At 38.4% G+C, this 19,318-nt stretch overlaps 1 protein-coding gene across 1 annotated transcript; it reads right to left on the minus strand.

Annotated features, from left to right (window-relative positions):
* On the minus strand, nucleotides 1-1,500 carry LOC137938698 (peptidyl-prolyl cis-trans isomerase CYP19-3). Its single transcript, XM_068783700.1, has 2 exons — nucleotides 1,417-1,500; nucleotides 1-667 (listed from the first exon to the last, which is right to left on the minus strand). The coding sequence occupies exon 2, from the start codon at nucleotides 651-653 to the stop codon at nucleotides 129-131; it is 525 nt and encodes a 174-aa protein (XP_068639801.1). The 5' UTR covers nucleotides 654-667; nucleotides 1,417-1,500; the 3' UTR covers nucleotides 1-128.
* Between the last annotated feature and the right edge of the window lie 17,818 nt (nucleotides 1,501-19,318).

Genomic DNA, 19,318 nt, shown 5'->3' on the forward strand with positions numbered 1-19,318 from the left:
TAAAGCAAAAAAACTCAGAATGAAAGATTTCTTATTTAAACAAAACATCTAGATGACATAAATTAGTGTATAAGCTCAAGATCTACAGTGATACTATATCAACAGATTCCACTTGGAAATAATGTGGATCAGTTTTCTGTTATCTGACCACAATCTTCAATTACTACTGGAGAGGAAGTGGTACCAGCTTGAGATCCCACTTTCTCCATGGCCTCCACAACACTATATCCATCCACAACATGTCCAAAAACTACATGCTTACCATCAAGCCAAGAGGTCTTTTCTGTGCATAGAAAGAACTGGGACCCGTTCGTATTGGGTCCTGCATTGGCCATTGACAGAACACCGGGGCCTGTGTGCTTCTTCTTAAAGTTCTCATCTTCGAATTTCATCCCATAGATTGATTCACCACCGGTACCATTGCCTTTTGTGAAATCCCCACCTTGGCACATGAAGTTTGGGATAATCCTGTGAAATGTTGAACCCTTGTAGTGCAAAGGCTTACCTGATTTTCCAATTCCTTTTTCACCAGTGCATAGACTCCGGAAATTCTCTGCTGTTTTTGGGGTAACATCTGCAAATAATTCCATTATGATTCTTCCTGCTTTGGCCTTTCCAATAAGAATGTCGAAGAAGACTTTGGGGTTGGACATTGTCTTGTTTTGATCTGCAGGAGAATCATTTGATATGTGAGTAACGAGAGTCGCCCACCAAACGACACAAACGATCTTCATCATTTATCAAACCAAAATTTTCAGGGTCATCAAACACTATTCAGTTAGAACAGCAAGTTCATTAAACACGGCAGATATTCGTACAAATTTATCTGTACTCAGAGAAATCACAAATTATTAAACTTTCCCGAGCTCGAATGAGAAACTAGCAGCAACAGGGGGAAGACGCTATTTGACAATGATGAATTGAGAAAAGAACCCTCAAGATCACACCCCAAACACGTACATAAAAGATCGTCACAACTTCAATTTTCTACAAGTGATCTTTAACAACTTCATAAGGAAATGAACAAGTTTCCCAAAACAACAGAGAAACATAAAAAATCAAGGCAGCTTGACCAGAGAAAACCTAATACCAGACTGATAGGAACGGGGCAGGAGAAAACAATGAAAAATTATAAGGCAATTTTCGTCTCCAAATCAAGTATCCTCTAACAAATAAGAGCAATACTGAGTGATGAAAATGAAGACGATATAAGATTTTGCACGGCTTTTGAGCTCAACAGGCTTCTACTAAAGTGTCGCCTGAAAGCCTTCGAACGTGCTTCTCCTCGACAACAATGCATCATCAACGTCAAAGAAAACTTTGCAGAAAAACTGATTAGAACACGCAACAGCTTGAAAGTTGTAAAATGAAAATGGAAAAGGTTCAGAATCAAAATATGCATGAGGCATTTCCAACCTTTGAGAGAGGCGTTGAGGTCTATTCGCAGAGCCGAGAATGAGAATGAGGGTTTCAGACCTTGATTTTATAGGCTCCAAGGAAGACTGCTAGGGTTTGGGGGTTAGGGTTTAACAAACAACTAGACCCGATCCATAGAGATATCAAGTGGCCGGTTTTTGGGTTTAGGGTTAAACAAACCGGTAGATCGGACCCAAAAAATGCTTAGGGTTTTATAGTCATTTACAACCCAAAATCGGGTTACTAATCACTTCTCAAGATGTTTGCACTTTAGAGTTAATTCATTGTGTTCAGTTAACTAAACAACATTTACAATAAAAGACCACAATAGTCTAAATTATAACACCGACTTACACTTGCAATCAACAAAAGCTAGGTATAATTGACTGAGGGGATAATTTATTCTTCGAGGGATTGAAGTTATAAACATAAAATGTACTGGGGACCTTTGAAGGAAGAGAAAAAAAATTAACCCCTGGTTGTAGGACTTGAAGATGAATTTTCCTTCAAGAATCAATAAATGTACTCGATTTTTTAAATATGTAACTAAAATAACATATTTCCATCAGTTGTTTGAGACATGCATATGATTTAGCGTAGATCAAGACATGTCAAGAATATGTTGATTTTTTCGTTCAGTAATACTATTTTGCTAAGGGGTATACACACAAAAAGTTTTATGAGTAATACCCTGAGAGAAAAAAATTCTGAAACATGAAGCTCAAATATTCTTTAGCATTATCCAATCTCAAGATAAGAATAGAAACACCAAATTGATTTTTCACTTAAATTTTTTTGAAAGTATCACAAACTTCAAGCAAGATTTCAATAAATATGCCCATGAGACACGAATAAATCATCTATAAATTTAATAAAGTACTTATGTCCACTACTACTAGGGGTAGGACACGAACCCAATACATCGGAAAGAACAAAATGAAAAATTCTAGAGGAACTCGAACTATTCTTGGCATGGTAAGAGCTTCAATGTTGTTTCCAAAGTTGACATGCGTCACATTGGAAGGAGGACAAAGATTATGAGGAAGGTAAGCCTGAAGATGGAAGCATTCAATTGAGTTTATTAGCACTTGGATGACCAAGCTTAAGATGCCATTCATAAAAAGAATTTGAAGTCTCGAATGCCATTGTAGAAGAGGACTTCTCACCTTCGAGTGAACATGATCATCCACTCTCATGTTAATGTAGAGTTCATGAAACAAAAAGAATGAGAATTGGCAGAACCCAATACTTCGTAGAACCTCTGAATCTTCAAAAACACGTATCAAGAGTCCTTCTCCATAAGGACTCACTAACTTGAGTTGCAAAGTTTAAATCCAACAAGCTTCAAGCTTGAATTATTGTGTATCCTCGACGGATTGAAGGAACCAATGAGATGAATGAAACAATGATAGATAGAGAACTCCTTACCCAATTTTCAAGTTTTTGTTTTCTTCTTTCCTCTTGTAAGGCGATTTGTTATGCTTTTAGATGAGTAATCTAATGAAGAAAAAAACTTATCACACCTACTTTGATACCATGAAGTTTAGAAATTAAGTTAATCCATCTAGAAGTAGATGGAGAAGATTCAGATTGAAATCTAGTTTATCTAAGTGATCTTTTGTGTTTAGAAATGTAACACCTACATCTAAACACTCTAAAGTACCCAATGTTAGTTGTTCTTCTATTATATTGTTCATATGAAGTATTTCCTAAGCTAGGTCTCAACTAAACCCTGTTAACAATGTTACAACTATTGTTTACAGATTATACCCAAAACTATTGTGTGAGATCGAACTCATTTAATATGGTTCTTCATTTCTAGAAGATCTATATTTTTCTTTTCTGCCAATCCATTTTGTTGCAGAGACCTAGGTACTAAAAATTCAATACTTTTTTCCTTTATCTCACTAAATCTCTCAATTTCTCTTAGGACTTCACCTACTCTAATCCTAGGGAGTTTGTATTATTTTTCATTCTTTACTTTAGCAGCCCATTTCACAATGTTGAATTTATGGAAAAAAGAAAAACTTTACTGACTTGTTATAATTTGACTACAATGAATCTCTATTTATAGCGGAGGAAACAAGTAAAAACCAATAATAAATAAACTACCGTTGTCCCAATTGTACCCAAAGTTAAACTCTAAAAGATAAGTCCTAGAACAATTGAACTACTGAACATAAATAGAAGACTAACATAACTAAAATACCTTTAATTGAGAATCTTTTATGAGACCTCTTCCCATAAAACTCCACCATATTAATTATGGCTCTGTAAGACTTTTTGTTGTGAGAGTCACGTGATACTCTTCCATACTTAATCTCCCCCTCAAGTTGGAGTTTATAACTTCTGCTTGCAATGAAAAATATTATTGGTCTTTAATTTTCATTGGTTAATTTTTTTTCTCATAAATGTAAAATTGTCATAACATGTGGAAAAAATACCTCTTTCTTATATTTCTTCTTTTACTTCTTCCCCTCAAATTAGGGATTAAAATGATATAGAAACCCAACTTGAACAAAACACAATATGAGAGAAAAAAATCACTCCTAACCGTACGACAAAGCTCCATACACCAATTAAAATGATCATAGCCTAAAACACACTCTACTCAATTTTAAAAGCACAACAAATAGACTACTCATTTTTAAGGGTAGCTCACACACAAATCACCTCTTGGGTGAAGAATAAAAGATTTGACTCGAGCTGGATGTTGGGCACACTCCTATACTTATTAGGTCGTGGGTCTAGGCCTCGCTCTAAAGCAATCAAAACACAAGATAAACCGAAGAAATACTAGAGGAAAATAATTATAGTGAAGGAGGCGACTATGCAACACTCATACTTCCAAACAAATCTTGAATGTGATCATTTTTATAAAGAAAAAAAAACTAGGGGAGACTATAATAGAAGTTGAAAATTTTAACTAAGAATAATTTTTGGGGGTTGACCACAATTTTTTGAAGTTGACGATGCTGAAGATACACAACCAATTAGCAAAAATGCAAAACTTGAAAACAACATTGAAGCAGAAATTTTTTGCATGCCTTGAATAATCACATTATAGAGTGATTAAATCTAACAAAAAAATTGACTAGAAGAGAAATTTATCTAAAAAACTAGAATTCTAAGAGAAAAAGAAACTCAATTCGCGTATTGGCATGGAGAGAAAATAGGAAAATGAGATATTTTTTGCAGAACTGACCTTTAGTATTTCTAATATCAATATCTCAAAAAATATAAATCAGAATCACAAACGATTTATTGATAAAGAAATTAGACTCAAAGAACTTTAATTTGACACCTAATTTGCCATAAAAAGATTCTTTCTTGAATATATTATGACCTTTTGATTTACTTCATTTAGTAGTTTGATGGTTGATGTCTCCAATGTGAATATCTCCTTACATATAGATCAGATTGACATGAAATTTTATCTTAATGAAACTCGATTTTGATATATTTCATTAAAGTATAATATTTTTTTTAAAATATAATTCTTTTTAGAGAAAAAATCTGATAGATTTTGAACTCTGTAATCTGGTCGAACTGAGTACCCTCTCTTCTTTGCCAAGCATAACTATTGACTCTTTCGATATTGATATCTCCCTTTGGAACACTTAGATTGTGAATTGGTTTGATAGGTAAGAAAATATACTTATAAGTATTTCTTTTGACGTGTAATTCTCCATATAAGGTCTCATTCTTGATAATATAAAATGCCTCAAAAGTTTAAGTTTTTTGCTGCTACTTGAACCTCTCTTACAGTATGACTTTTGCTGTTTCAAATATTGATTTATCTTTGTAGAAAAATCAGATTTCCAAAATTCATTTCTCTTTGGAAAGTAAACTCAAAAATATTTCTATCAATATATAATTTTTAAAATATAAAAATTTCAGTATGGAGGTGCTAACACTAAGCAAACAAAGTGTACTAGGACAAGAAAGGAAGAAAAGAGAAATAATAAATTAGAAAAGGATCACATAATCTTTGTGGGTGGACTGAGTCAACTCACAGAACCTGCTTTGATACCATGTTCAATTTCTAAAAAAAGAAAAACTTTACTGATTTGTTATAATTTGAATACAATAAGCCTCTATTTATAATGGAGGAAATAAGTAGAATCAGATTACAAATAAACTATCCTTGTCTCAATGACACCCAAAGTTGAACAATTAAAGATAAGTCCTAGAATAATTGAACAACTTAACATAAATAGAAGACTAACATTACTAAAACACTTTTAACTAAGAATCTTCTGTGAAACCTCCTCCTGTGAGACTCATGTAAAACTCTACCGTATTAATTATGGCTATGTGAGACTTTTTGTTGTGAGAGTCACGTAAGACTCTTCTATAATTGCTCTTTAATACTCAAATTCATCATAAACATTACCTTTATGAGCTAAAAACAAAGTCCAAGGGTACCTAAAATAACAAAAAAAATCCTCTAATACTTGCAACTCCAATGTCTCCATATAAATCCATGTGGAGTTGTAGGGGCTTCGTGGTGGAAATTTATTTTTGGGTTGGAATGAGTTCTTCAAATGTTTATCTTTCATGCATGCATCACATACTTTTCGGTTTTCAAAATTAAGCATTGGAAGACCTTAGACAACATCTTTTTATTGAAATATTTTTTTAGAAATTTCATGTTCACGTGTCCTAACCTTCTACGCCATAGTTGTGTTGTCATTTAACATATGTAAAGTAGAGTTGGGGATCATGCCTTTGGCATGGCCTCACCCATTTTCAAACTTCATTTTTCCTCCATCTTTGAGCTTTAGATAGGTGAACATACTCTTGCCTCATATCATATGCCTCAAAATTTTGTTGTCCAAAAACCATGTTACTCCTTTCCCATGGCTTTTGAGGCAGAATTCCTGGATATTGGCCAACATTAACAAAAAAAAATTGTTGATTTGGTACCCTTTTTGTTGGTCCCCTAAACTTAGGTCGACCATGCTCTCTTTGTCACATACTTTGATAAGTTTTTGGCAATTTGGTTTTTGTGTCAGCATACATTGTTGCCATGACCTCTCTTCCCACAATAACTGCAACTAATAATCTTGCCACTTTGAGTGTTGCTCCCACTCATTTGATTCCTAGGATTTCTACGACCTTTCTTTGTGCCATTTTGCACAGTTGTTTCTTCATTTAGCATTTTGTTGCCCTTAGTATCCTTTGATCCATGCACTTGGCTCTTAGAGGTGCTAGGCACCTAAGTTCCCCTTTGAAGGGGCAAGAACACCCTCAACATCAATAACCTTGGAGGAACTAGGCCTCACAAAATAATCTTTTAAGTTTTCAATGCTAGAATTACCATCATAGCCTCAACCATTAACATTACGGACAAATTTATGGGATTGGATCAATGTATCCAATTTTATTTAACATAAAGAGAAAAAATTGAAATCTCTCTCTCTCTCTAGAAAAAAACATACTTGACCTTTAAGGCCTCATTGTCACTGGACCTAGGCCCACTGTCCACCCATTGGGCCAATTTGAGGATACATAGAGGAGATTCTAGTCCAAGCCCTCTATGGATGGCCCAACACTTGCGTTAGAAGGAAGGATCTCTAGAAGCTCTCTAGAAGGTCCCGCACATACACCAAGTTGGATCCGGTATATGTACTTGGGCATACACCCTAGTATTGTATATAGGAGTCTAGAAAGGTCCATAGTTAGATGGTAGTGGAATAGTCTAGAAGGATCCAACCCATTGGATCAATGACAAGTGTACATAATCTAGAACATTCCTTGCTCCCCCTCAAAACTATAAATAGGGGAGAGCCTCTCATTTGTATACAACTCATTGGAGTGTAATAAAATCTCTCTTGAGCAAGACCCTTGAGTCCTCTTCAATTCTCTTATTGCTTTCATCGGGCGAGTGAGTGTAGCCCTTGCAAGTAAGAGTGAGAGTTAGGCTGACTTGTGTATCGGCAAAGGAGTTTGCACACAAGTGCCGCACGGGTTAAGCAAAGGAGTTGCGACCCCATGACAGTTGGTATCAGAGCTTCGGTTCGAGAGGGGGAATTGCTGAGGATTGTTGTTGCGTCATGGCCAGCGATTCGCAAGTGACCAACGTGCCGGTGGAAGGCCAGTCTTCAAAGACGAAAAGAGATAGGTCAAGGGACCGAGGTCGGGAATCGTCTTTGGATGCTCGTATGTCTATACTGGAGGCTCGGGCCGGTAAGTTCGAACAAACTCTCTCTGAGTGTTTGAACAAATCGAACGCTTTTGTAGATGCCTTGCATAGTCTTGAGGCCGACATGCGAAGTGCAGTAGAGGTTTTTAAAACCTTGAATGAAAAGACAACAGAGAAGGTTGAAAGCATGTCGGAAAGGCTTGAGACTATGGAAGGAGAAATGACTAGCCTCCACGAAGAAGTAGCTGAGCTCGAAGATGTCAAAATTCGATTGACCCTATTGGAGAAGGAGGTAGCTTCTGGGGGAGGGCTTGGACCGAGGGAGTTTGCTCCAAAGGTCAAAGTCCCAGAACCTAAGAGCTACAATGGGAAACGAGATGCCAAGGAGTTGGAGAATTTTCTTTGGCAAATGGAGCAATACTTCAAAGCCGCCAAGATTTCAGAGGAAGCCTTGAAGGTGGATACAACCACTATGTATCTCACCGACGATGCAATGCTATGGTGGAGACGGAGGTACGGTGATGTGACTGAAGGCCGTTGCACTATAGCAATGTGGGAAGATTTCAGGAAGGAGATCAAGTCTCAATTCTTCCCAGAGAACGTGGAGTACTTAGCTCGGAAGGATCTAAAGCGGCTAAAACATACGGGGTCTATTTGAGAATATGTCAACCAGTTCACAGCCTTGCTGCTAAATATATCTGACATGGCTGAGAAAGACAAGCTCTTCTTCTTCATGGATGGTTTGCAACCTTGGGCGGAGCAAGAGTTGCAAAGGCGGGGAGTTCAAGACCTGGCCACCGCACTCTCAACAGCGGAGAAGTTGGTCGAATTCACAAAGAAGGCTGAGGGCTCAAACAAAGACAAAAGGGGCAAGCCTAACCAAGGCAAAGGCGGGGGAGACAAACCGAAGTACCAGAAGGAAGAAGGCAAGAAAACCAACTATGATCAAAAGGGCAAAGGTAAGTTCGTCCCTCGTCGCTCTGGTTGTTTCATTTGTGATGGAGACCATAGAGCTTTTGAGTGCCCAAAGAAGAAAGCTCTCAATGCTTTGTTGGTGAACATGGAAGGCCATGAGGAGGAGAGCGAGAATGAGGAGGAGCCTAAGATGGGGGCACTTAGACTCCTCAATGCCATGAAGGGGCAGGGTCATGTGGAAAAACCTGCTGCCCATTCAGTCAAGGACCTCATGTACGTAGACGTGTGTCTAAATGGCAAAAACACACGTGCTATGATTGATACGAGAACCACTCACAACTTCATCTCAGGAGAAGAGGCCAAGAGGCTGGGTCTCAAGTTGGAGAAGGATGTGAGTAGGATGAAGGCGGTCAACTCTGAGGCTAAACCAGTGATTGGAGTTGCAAGGAGCATCGCCTTTAAGGCAGGAGAATGGCAAGGCACCATTAACCTGACAGTAGTGCCCATGGATGACTTCAAGGTCATTCTCGGAATGGAGTTCCTTAGCTCGGCCAAGGCCATTCCCATGCCATGCTTAGGTGTGTTAAGCTTTCTGGATGAGAAGACACCTTGCATGGTCCCGGTGTTGAAGGATGGCAAGAAGATAGGAAAGATGTTATCGGCTATGCAGTTGGTCAAGGGTCTCAAGAAGGGTGAGGTAACCTACTTGGCCACTTTGTCAGAAGAGAAAAATGGGATGCCCATGCCGCGAGAAGTTGAGAAGGTCCTTAGTGATTTTAAGTACATCATGCCGCCAGATCTGCCCAAGAGATTACCACCAAGGAGGGAGGTCGATCACCAAATTGAGTTGGAGCCCGGCTCAAGACCCCCTGCGCTAGCCCCATATCGGATGTCGCCACCTGAGCTGGAGGAACTAAGGAGGCAACTACGAGAGTTGTTGGATGCTGTATTTATACGACCGTCGAAAGCCCCTTATGGAGCCCCGGTATTATTCCAGAAGAAGCACGATGGGACCCTTAGGATGTGCATCGACTACCGAGCACTCAACAAGGTAACCATCAAGAATAAATATCCGATTCCACTCATAGCAGATTTGTTCGATAGGCTGGCTGAGGCACGGTACTTTAGCAAACTTGATCTACGATCGGGGTACTATCAAGTGCGAATTGCTGAAGGAGATGAGCCGAAGACTACTTGCGTCACCAGGTATGGAGCTTACGAGTTTCTAGTAATGCCCTTCGGTTTAACGAATGCCCCAGCTATGTTTTGCACTTTGATGAACAAGATCTTTCATCCATACTTGGATCGATTCGTGGTGGTCTACTTGGATGATATCGTAGTCTACAGTCAAACATTAAAGGAACACTTAGACCACTTACGAATTGTTTTCCAAGTACTACGGGAAAACTCTTTCTATGTGAAGAGAGAGAAGTGCTCTTTTGCCTTGAAGGAAGTCTCATTCCTTAGGCATTGGATCGGAGATGGGCGGATCTGGATGGACAAGGCCAAAGTCCACGCTATAGCAAAGTGGGAGGTACCCACGAAGGTGACAGAGCTGCGGAGCTTCTTGGGCCTTGTCAACTACTATCGAAGGTTCATCGAGGGATACTCGCAGCGTGTTGCTCCACTCACAAATTTGTTGAAAAAGAACATTTCATGGCTATGGACGGAGCAGTGCAAGGAGGCGTTTGAGGACCTTAAGGGTGCAGTAATGGCGGAACCAGTGCTCAAGTTGGCGGACCATTCCAAAACTTTTGAGGTACACACTGACGCTTCTGACTTTGCCATTGGAGGGGTATTGGAACAGGATGGGCACCCTGTTGCATATGAAAGTCGAAAGCTAAATGAGAGCGAAAGTATAAGGTTCAAGAGAAGGAGATGATGGCCGTGGTACATTGCCTAAGAACGTGGAGGCACTACTTGCTTGACTCTCGCTTCATTGTCAAGACGGACAATGTGACTACAAGTTACTTTCAGACTCAGAAGAAGTTGAGCCCGAAGCAAGCGCGTTGGCAAGGCTTCCTGGCCGAGTTTGATATGGTGATGGAATACAAGCCTGGACGGATTAACCAGGTTGCGGATGCATTAAGTCGGAAGGCTGAACTCGCCGCCCTGAGGCTCGACCACGTGGCCACGGTAAGCAAACTTACTGAGACTTTACCAGACCGTATACGAGAAGGGCTTAGCAAGGATGATGTGGCCAAAGGCATCATTCAAGCTATTGAAGATGGAAGGACAAGGAGATTTTGGCAAGAGGATGGGCTTATCTACACCAAGGGGAACCGTCTTTATGTGCCAAAGTGGGGCACCCTCAGAAGAGAATTGATGAAGGAATGCCACGACACCCTATGGGCTGGCCATCCAGGGCAAAGAAGGACCCTTGCCTTGTTGGAGACCAGATACTATTGGCCCCGGATGGCGGACGATACAGACGAGTACGTGAAGACCTACCTAGTTTGCCAACAAGACAAGGTTGAACATAGAAAGCCGGGAGGGTTGTTGGAGCCATTACCTATGCCGGAACGACCGTTGGAGAGCATCTCCATGGACTTCATATCAGCGTTGCCTAAGATAGACGGGATGGGGTCTATCTTAGTTGTGGTAGATCGGTTCTCCAAGTATGCTACCTTCATTGCTGCTCCAACAGATTGCACTGCAGATGAAGCAGCCCGACTGATCTTGAAAAACGTGGTGAAGTATTGGGGAGTCCCTAAGATGATTATAAGTGACCGAGACCCTCGGTTCACTGGGAAGTTCTGGACGGAGATGTTCAAACTCTTGGGGACAGAACTTTGCTTCTCCACGAGCTTTCACCCCCAAACAGACGGACAAACAAAACGCACAAATGCATTGCTGGAGGAATACCTAAGGCACTTCGTGAGTGCAAATCAGAAAGATTGGGTGAAGCTTTTGGATGTGGCCCAGTTTTGCTACAACTTGTAAAAGAGCGAGTCAACAGGCCACAACCCCTTTGAGTTGGCCACCGGCCAACAACCGCTCACACCATTGACGGTAGGGACCAGCTATGAAGGCAAGAGCCCTGCAGCCTACCAGTTTGCTAAGAATTGGCATGAACAAGCTGACATAGCAAAGTCTTACCTACACAAGGCGGCTAAGAGGATGAAGAAGCACGCAGATGGAAAGAGGCGACCACTTGAGTTCAAGGTGGGGGACCTAGTCATGATAAAGTTACCACCCCAACAGTTCAAGGCTTTGCGCGGTAAGCACAATGGGTTGGTAAGGAGATATGAAGGGCCCTACCCCATCATCAAGAGAGTAGGAAAGGTTTCATACCAAGTCCAACTCCCACCGTCCCTCAAGATTCATCCGGTCTTTCACGCAAGCATATTGAAGCCCTACCATGCAGATACGGAGGATCCCTCACGTGGAGTTAGCAAACGTGCACCACCATTGATGACTTCGTCATTTGACAAGGAGGTGGAGTACATCATTAGCGATCACGTGAAGAGACGAAGGGGAGTCCAGCCTAAGACTGAGTACCTAGTGAAATGGCGTGGATTGCCAGAAAGTGAGGCTACATGGGAAGAAGCTGAGGCGCTGTGGCAGTTCGAGGACCAGATCACGATGTACAAGGAACGCAACGAGGACGTTGCGTGAATTAGGCGGGGGAGAATGTCATGGGACCTAGGCCCACTGTCCACCCATTGGGCCAATTTGAGGATACATAGATGAGGTTCTAGTCCAAGCCCTCTATGGATGGCCCAACACTTGCTCTAGAAGGAAGGATCTCTAGAAGCTCTCTAGAAGGTCCCGCACATACACCAAGTTGGATCCGGTATATGTACTTGGGCATACACCCTAGTATTGTATATAGGAGTCTAGAAGGATCCAACCCATTGGATCAATGCCAAATGTACATAATCTAGAACATTCCTTGCTCCCCCTCAAAACTATAAATAGGGGAGAGCCTCTCATTTGTACACAACTCATTGGAGTGTAATACAATCTCTCTTGAGCAAGTCCCTTGAGTCCTCTTCAATTCTCTTATTGCTTTCATCGGGCGAGTGAGTGTAGCCCTTGCAAGTAAGAGTGAGAGTTAGGCTGACTTGTGTATCGGCAAAGGAGTTTGCACACAAGTGCCGCACGGGTTAAGCAAAGGAGTTGCCACCCCGTGACATCATGCTCTTATGACACTATTGCAACCGTCATGCAATTTTTCTGCTTTTACACACTCAATTACTTTTAGTGCATTTTTCATTCACTTTGACCAAATTCTCATGCTCATCAATCCATGCATCCAACTTTGAAGCCACTTCAGTGTGAGGGCATTTAGTTTATCATTGTCACTTTCTTGATTGAGTATCTTGGTTAAACTTCTAGTTCTTGACGAGAAGCTACTCACATGTTTAATCAATGTTTCAAATCCAACTTCTTGATTTAGTTCAAAATATACCTCATTTTCAAGAGTGATTAGCGTTATCTTGGTAACTTCCTTTTCTAATTTTTCTTCTTCATTATTTGAGCCTAAGAGGGGTTCATCCCAAGTAGGGGTGGCATCGAGCCGAGCCGAGCTGAAACCTACCTATGTTTGAGCCGAGCTTGATTTAAATATTTCGACCCGAGCTTCGAGCTGAACCTCGTCTCGAGCCTAAAATTGTTATCGAGCTCGAGCCCAAAAATTTTAACCGAGTTCGAGCCGAGCTCGAGCTTCAACATACATTTTAAACTTTTTAAAATATATATATATATATATATAATAAATTGTATATAAAATTATGTATACATTTTACATAAAATTGGGCATAACCTATATATATATATAATACATGTATAAGATTAAGCATGACCTCTACTTAAAATTGAGCATAATCTATGTATATAATACCTATATAAAATTCGGCATGACCGCTACTTAAAATTGGGCATAATCTATATACATAATATCTGCATAAACATTCCATAAACACTCCATAAAATTGTCTATACATTCCATAAACACTCCAGGAAATTGTTTATACACTCCATACACTCCATACACTGCATAACATTATGAATAAACTCCATACAATAATCAAACACAACAAAATTAAATGAAATATCAATATCAATTTACAATCACCCAAGTAAAAACTATAAATTATTTAAATAAAATCCTATTACTATTAGTGACTTATTAGAAAATTACAAGAAATATTTTAAATTTTTCTTAGGAAAGTTAAATGGACCTCTTATTGCCTCTTCTAGGGAAATAAATAAAAATTAATAATCAATCTAATATATTATTATACTTATTGATACATTTTTAATCAAATAAAATGTCAAACACAAAATTATAATGAAAATTGCTTCATGCTAAAAGTATTATAGCTTCAACTGTTAAATACATATGCAAAAATTTTCTATACAGTTTTCTACCCCATCTTGGCAGGAAAATCTTAGTTAGAAAATTATATGATTTTTAATAAGAATTTTCAATTAGAAAAATGTTTACAAAAAACATGAGATACTAATAGTTCATCAAAACTTATATCTATAAAATGTATTTTTAATTTTTTCAAGAGCTATGAGGAAGGAGAGTTTAAGGAATTTTTTTTTTTTTTACTTTATGATCTCGCAAGTGTGAAATCACACTGCGAAATCATCTTCACGCGGGGAGGGGGGATATTATTTCTCCCCTAAACTTACTGATTCTGGTTTTCCACTGAGACGACGCGGAGGGAAGGGGGTTACGGCACCGGGGAGGACCTGTCGTTGGGGATGATGCCTGAGACGGCTACGAAAGCAGCGGCGACAGAAACAGAGGCGACGGAAGAAATCAGAGGAAGAAATCAAACGGACGGCCACAGAGGCAGCCGATGAGCAGCTATCGACGACGATAGAGGCGACGACAACAACCAACGGGAGGGGCTTGACAGTGACGAGGGGAATAAAAAATCCCCCCCCCCCCCCCTCCCTCGCTCTCGGTCTCGGTCTCGCTCATGCTCCCGATCCCGATCCCAATACCGATCCCGATTCACCTCGAGCCGCCTCGCGAGCCGACGAACTGAACCTGGCTTTGGTCAAGTTCAGCTTGTTAATTTAAATGTGCCAACAGCTCGAGAAATAACAAATCAAACCGATCCGAACTCGTGCCGCTCGCAAGCCGGCTCAGTTCGAAGCCACCCCTAATCCCAAGTTTCTACTCTTAGAGCCTTCTTTGTTGGCTTATTTACCTCTTCACTTTAATTGTTTCCCCTCTTCTTTCTTAAGAGGACAAACAACTATAAAGCGGTCTTTAGTGCCACATATGTAGCACTAGTCACTATCCTTTTCAAAATTTTGACTACTTTAGCCTCTTCTAGGGGTTGGAGCTCTTTCCTTTGTAAACCTTGCAATTAAATTTTTTTAAGAAACATAGCAATATCACATAATCTAAATCAAAGTCGCTTGTAGAACCTTTATCTCCATCATCGACCAAAACATTTGTTTTTCTAAGAGACTCATTTTTCTCATATTATTTGAGACTAATTTCATGGATAAGAAGGTTACCCATAATTTTTCCAAGGAGATGCTCTTAACTCCTCTAATATCATTAATGGTTGTCACCTTGGGCATCCATTGTTTGGGTAGGCCTCCAAGTACTTTATCCACTTTTTGTTTTTGCTTATGATTCTTTTGAACCTTTCACTCCATGCCCTCAATTGTCTCACCTAGTTTTATTTTTTATATTTTCATACTCACCAAAGAGTATTTTTATTTGTGCTTCATTAACTTGAGAAATACCTTGATGGATTACTTCAACTTTTTCCAAGACTTACCTTGGCGCTAGCTACAACGATCATTTTAGAGTGTTCCATAACACTCGAAGAACACAAAAGTTTGTCTAATGCTTTGTGATTTAGAGACACCATTTTCTTATCTTCCTTAGTATACTTACTAATCTCCTTTTCTACTTCTTTTTCACTATCCTTTCTTTAAAATGTAGGGTCCTTAGATTGTAGTTTCCCAAATATCAGTCATATCTTAGCAAGAAATGTTTCATCTTATATATCCACTTTGTATGTTTGTTTCCATCTAAATTGTGGAGGTTTGGTTTGCAAACACGCTATGCTAATAGCAAAAGCATGAGAGTTACTTGAGCTAGTCATTTAGTAAATATTTGATACTTTACCCGAGACTAAGTCGATCAGAGTATGTAGGCTCTTATACAACTTTTTAGGTCTTATAAGGATAAACTTAAGAGGGGGAAGTGAATTAGTTTATCTAGTTTTAATGACTAACTTTACTTCAACTACAACTTTAAGTATTTATCATACAAAGTATGCAATTCATCAAGCAAACACACAACTATTGTATAACAGTCATAATACAACATTGTCTTGGATTGTTAATCCACTCCCAAGGTGTTTGCACCTTAGAGTTAATTCACTATATTCATAAGCAAAACAACATCGATAGTAGTAGATCTAGTGGGTCCATATTACCTGCCCAACACTTGGGACTTATGGTCAAAGGAACTAGGTACAAGCACCTAGACCTGTAAAAGGGATTTCAGAAACTACCAATCAACTTATCTAAGCTTTTGGTTGGTTTACAATTTTGCAAGGATTTCTTGATTTAAAGTTCAGCAACAAAGGCCTTTTAACAAAACAAATGTACCCAATCCTAGGTGATTTTACCATTACTCAAATAAATGATTTTAAGTTGTGAGTACATTGAGATTTGAAAAAAAATCAATAACCACAGTTTGGAAAGTTGTGGAAATACCTCTAATTAGAGTCTAATTTAATCGACTCAAAGCCAAAATCTCTTAATTTAATGCATAATATTTTCAAACTAAGTAAAATTAATAGATTTTAAAATAATAGGCACACCTATTTAGCTATTTTGAAAACTCCTTATTTTGGCTCTTTGAAAAATCTCAAATTGTTTGGGATAACCAGGAGAGCTTTCTTTCACTATAACAATCGATAGTGAACTATGTGGGGTGTGAAATCATTTAAATAGAAGGCGATCAGATGGTCTAAATACTAGTCGTTTAAGAATCATTTATACCACAAATGATATTTGTATTTTACAAAACTTAACCAAATCTATGATTTGAGTTGCTAAATATAATGATAGGTCACTTACAAATTATGGTGACCTACGATGGCCAAATCAAATTTGTGAAGCTTAACCTACAATTTTTCCTGAGCAAGCATCTCAAATGGCTAGGGTACAGTCTGATGGTCTTCATAATCTACTCTTTCTACTTTCTTCAAAGTGTTTAAACAATTAGACGAATAGGTACTTATAGTATTTTTTCTCTCTCATGTTGGTTCAAACGGAGTCTGTCTAATCGGATGGTCTTCTTTGGCAAACCTTTCCTTCTAGTAATCGATATGAGATTAGATTCAACTTAAGTATAAAGCAATTATAAAGACAAGTAAATTAAACAAGAAATCAACAACCACAATGAGACAAAAAAAAATTGTTTTCCATGTTCTACTCGTGGTAATCATTGCCAAGACCTTGCTCAAGAAAATCTACTAATTTTTCTCTATGAAAAATGTTGAGAGATTCGGTTGCTCACTTATGCCAAAATAGGTGTAATCTCTAATTGCACTTTTACCAATCTCTTCCAAAGAAATTTTCGTACAACAACTATATTCTAGCTCTACTAGGTACTTCCCAATTTAGACTTTTGACTCTAATGACCAAACTTTCTAGATTTTAGGCTTAAGAAAAAAAAATCAGAACACAAGTGAAGAAAAAAATTTACAACCCTTATTGGAGAGAGTTTTGCTCCGATTAGATATATGCTTCCAAATCATTAAGAATAGGTAGAATAGGAATTAGAAATTGTAGGAAACTATAAATGAATGAAAATCTTGAAGAGAGTTATTCTCTTTCCAAAACAAAACACAAATGAGGCAAGCAAAATTTGTTTGAAGGTTTGTGAATGTAATTGAAGGCTTTTGGATGCTTAAAGATGTGCTTAGGTCCTCTGTGTATAGCCTACGATTGAAAATAAACCCTTTGGAATGTAGGAGAACGTCTAACTTGATAGTTCAATACTATTGATCGATCAATTAGGTTTTATTAATTGATCAACCTCTTCCAATGACTCTATTTTATATGATTGATCTATCGTCCTAATTTCATTGATCGATCAACCTCTTCCGGCAATTATATGATTGATCGATCATACTATTGATAGTGATTGACCAATCCATTCTAACGACTCTATTTTTTAACTTTTCCTATGGTCATTAATCAATTAACTTCTTACATAGTGGCAACATTTTCGTTAATCGATCATTCTTTATAATCTTATCTTTCAATATTCTAGATTATCGATCATTCTTTATGCAAAAAGTCCGCAACTCTTTGAATGACCAGTCAATAGTTTTGAACATCGATCAATCATTCTTTATAATCTTGTCTTACAATATTCTAGATTATCGATCATTCTTTATGCAAAAAGTCCGCAACTCTTTGAATGATCAATCAATAGTTTTAAACATCGATCAACCATTTTTTGCTAAAATTTTAACATATAATAGAATGTAGGGAAAATATTTAAATATAATAAAGTGAGATTTTTAAAACATTTGTGTGATAATTTAAAAAAATATATTTTTAGAAAACTTTTAATTCCCTAATGATCTAGATCACATTTTACCTAGAATTCAAACGCCCCCCAATGCTCTCTCCATTATTAGTTTTATGTGAGACGACAGAGAGAAGCATCTTCTTCCTTCCATGCCCTCTATCGAAATTACGCTTCTACCATTCGTCTTCCTATTTTATAACAAAACTACCCTCCGCCGAGCTCAACGAGGTCGGAGACATGTCTGCGCTTGACAGAAGATGTTAACGGCAGGTTGGAAAACGGTGTTGCGGCGTCAAAGGCCAGAGCAAATGCTGCCTGGACTACAGCTTTGTCATTTATTCGCGGCTCCGGCTTCGGCTTCCTGGCTCAGCTAGTCGGCTCGATGCTTATGTTCCTATACATAAATCCAATTGAACAAGTTAATAAATAAATCAATAAATCCAATTAATCAATTCGTTTATAAATTAGGAGTCAACGATCAAGATTAGGAGTAAAAAAAATTTATCATCAAAATTAGGAGTCAACAATCAAGATTGAAGGGGTCTAATCAGACCGATAAAAGGAGACCGCTAAATAAATACCACATAAGCAAGAGAATTGACACATGGGTATTGTATAGTATCATAGAAAACATCTACCCAAGCAAGATAGGTGACACATAGGCAACAAATGACTTCATAGGAATGCTCTGCCTAAATAAAAAATGTGGCATTATCAAGGAGAGATGTCAGGATGGTTGAACCACCTCCTCCACCTTTTACCCTAAAAGTGTTTGGGAATAACTTATGAGAGAAATTTATTAAAGAATTTCTCCAAAATTCAAGTTTGTCAAAACTTCGTTAATGAGAAAAGAAAAGTTTGAATCGTGTTTGTATGCATAAAAAATTCATCATAAAAATTTGAACTCGAATCAACACTCTAAACCATCAACATTGATCACAGTCAAGATTGATTAGGACCCGATTGCCAGTCGATCAATAGTCAAAGAAATTTTTCTTAAAAGTCAATGTTTGGAGAACTAGTCAAAGGGTTGATCAATGGACAAAATTAGCTTTTTGGTCAAAATCAGAATCAATCATTGAGATCAGGGCTCGATTGACGATCAAGATGAAGCGGGTTATGCAAGGCAATAATTTAAATCAAAAGGAGACGCCATCTAAGCACCACCTAAGTGCAATTTAAGTAAAAAAAGTGACATAACAGGTAACATATGACATCTTATACATAAATGCTCCACCCATAGGCCGACACATGAGAGACATGTGGCATCCTAGGAAATCTCCACATTAAAACAAATATGA

The sequence above is a fragment of the Aristolochia californica genome, unplaced genomic scaffold, assembly GCF_029961685.1.
Source record: "Aristolochia californica isolate CCGP_79_NKW_82.1479 unplaced genomic scaffold, dmAriCali1.0.hap1 SCAF_8, whole genome shotgun sequence".
In the NCBI taxonomy this organism is placed as follows: Eukaryota; Viridiplantae; Streptophyta; class Magnoliopsida; order Piperales; family Aristolochiaceae; genus Aristolochia; species Aristolochia californica.

Bases quoted from the DNA above. Each gene is read 5' to 3' on its own strand.
- LOC137938698 (XM_068783700.1), bottom strand. From the start codon at position 653: ATGTCCAACCCCAAAGTCTTCTTCGACATTCTTATTGGAAAGGCCAAA.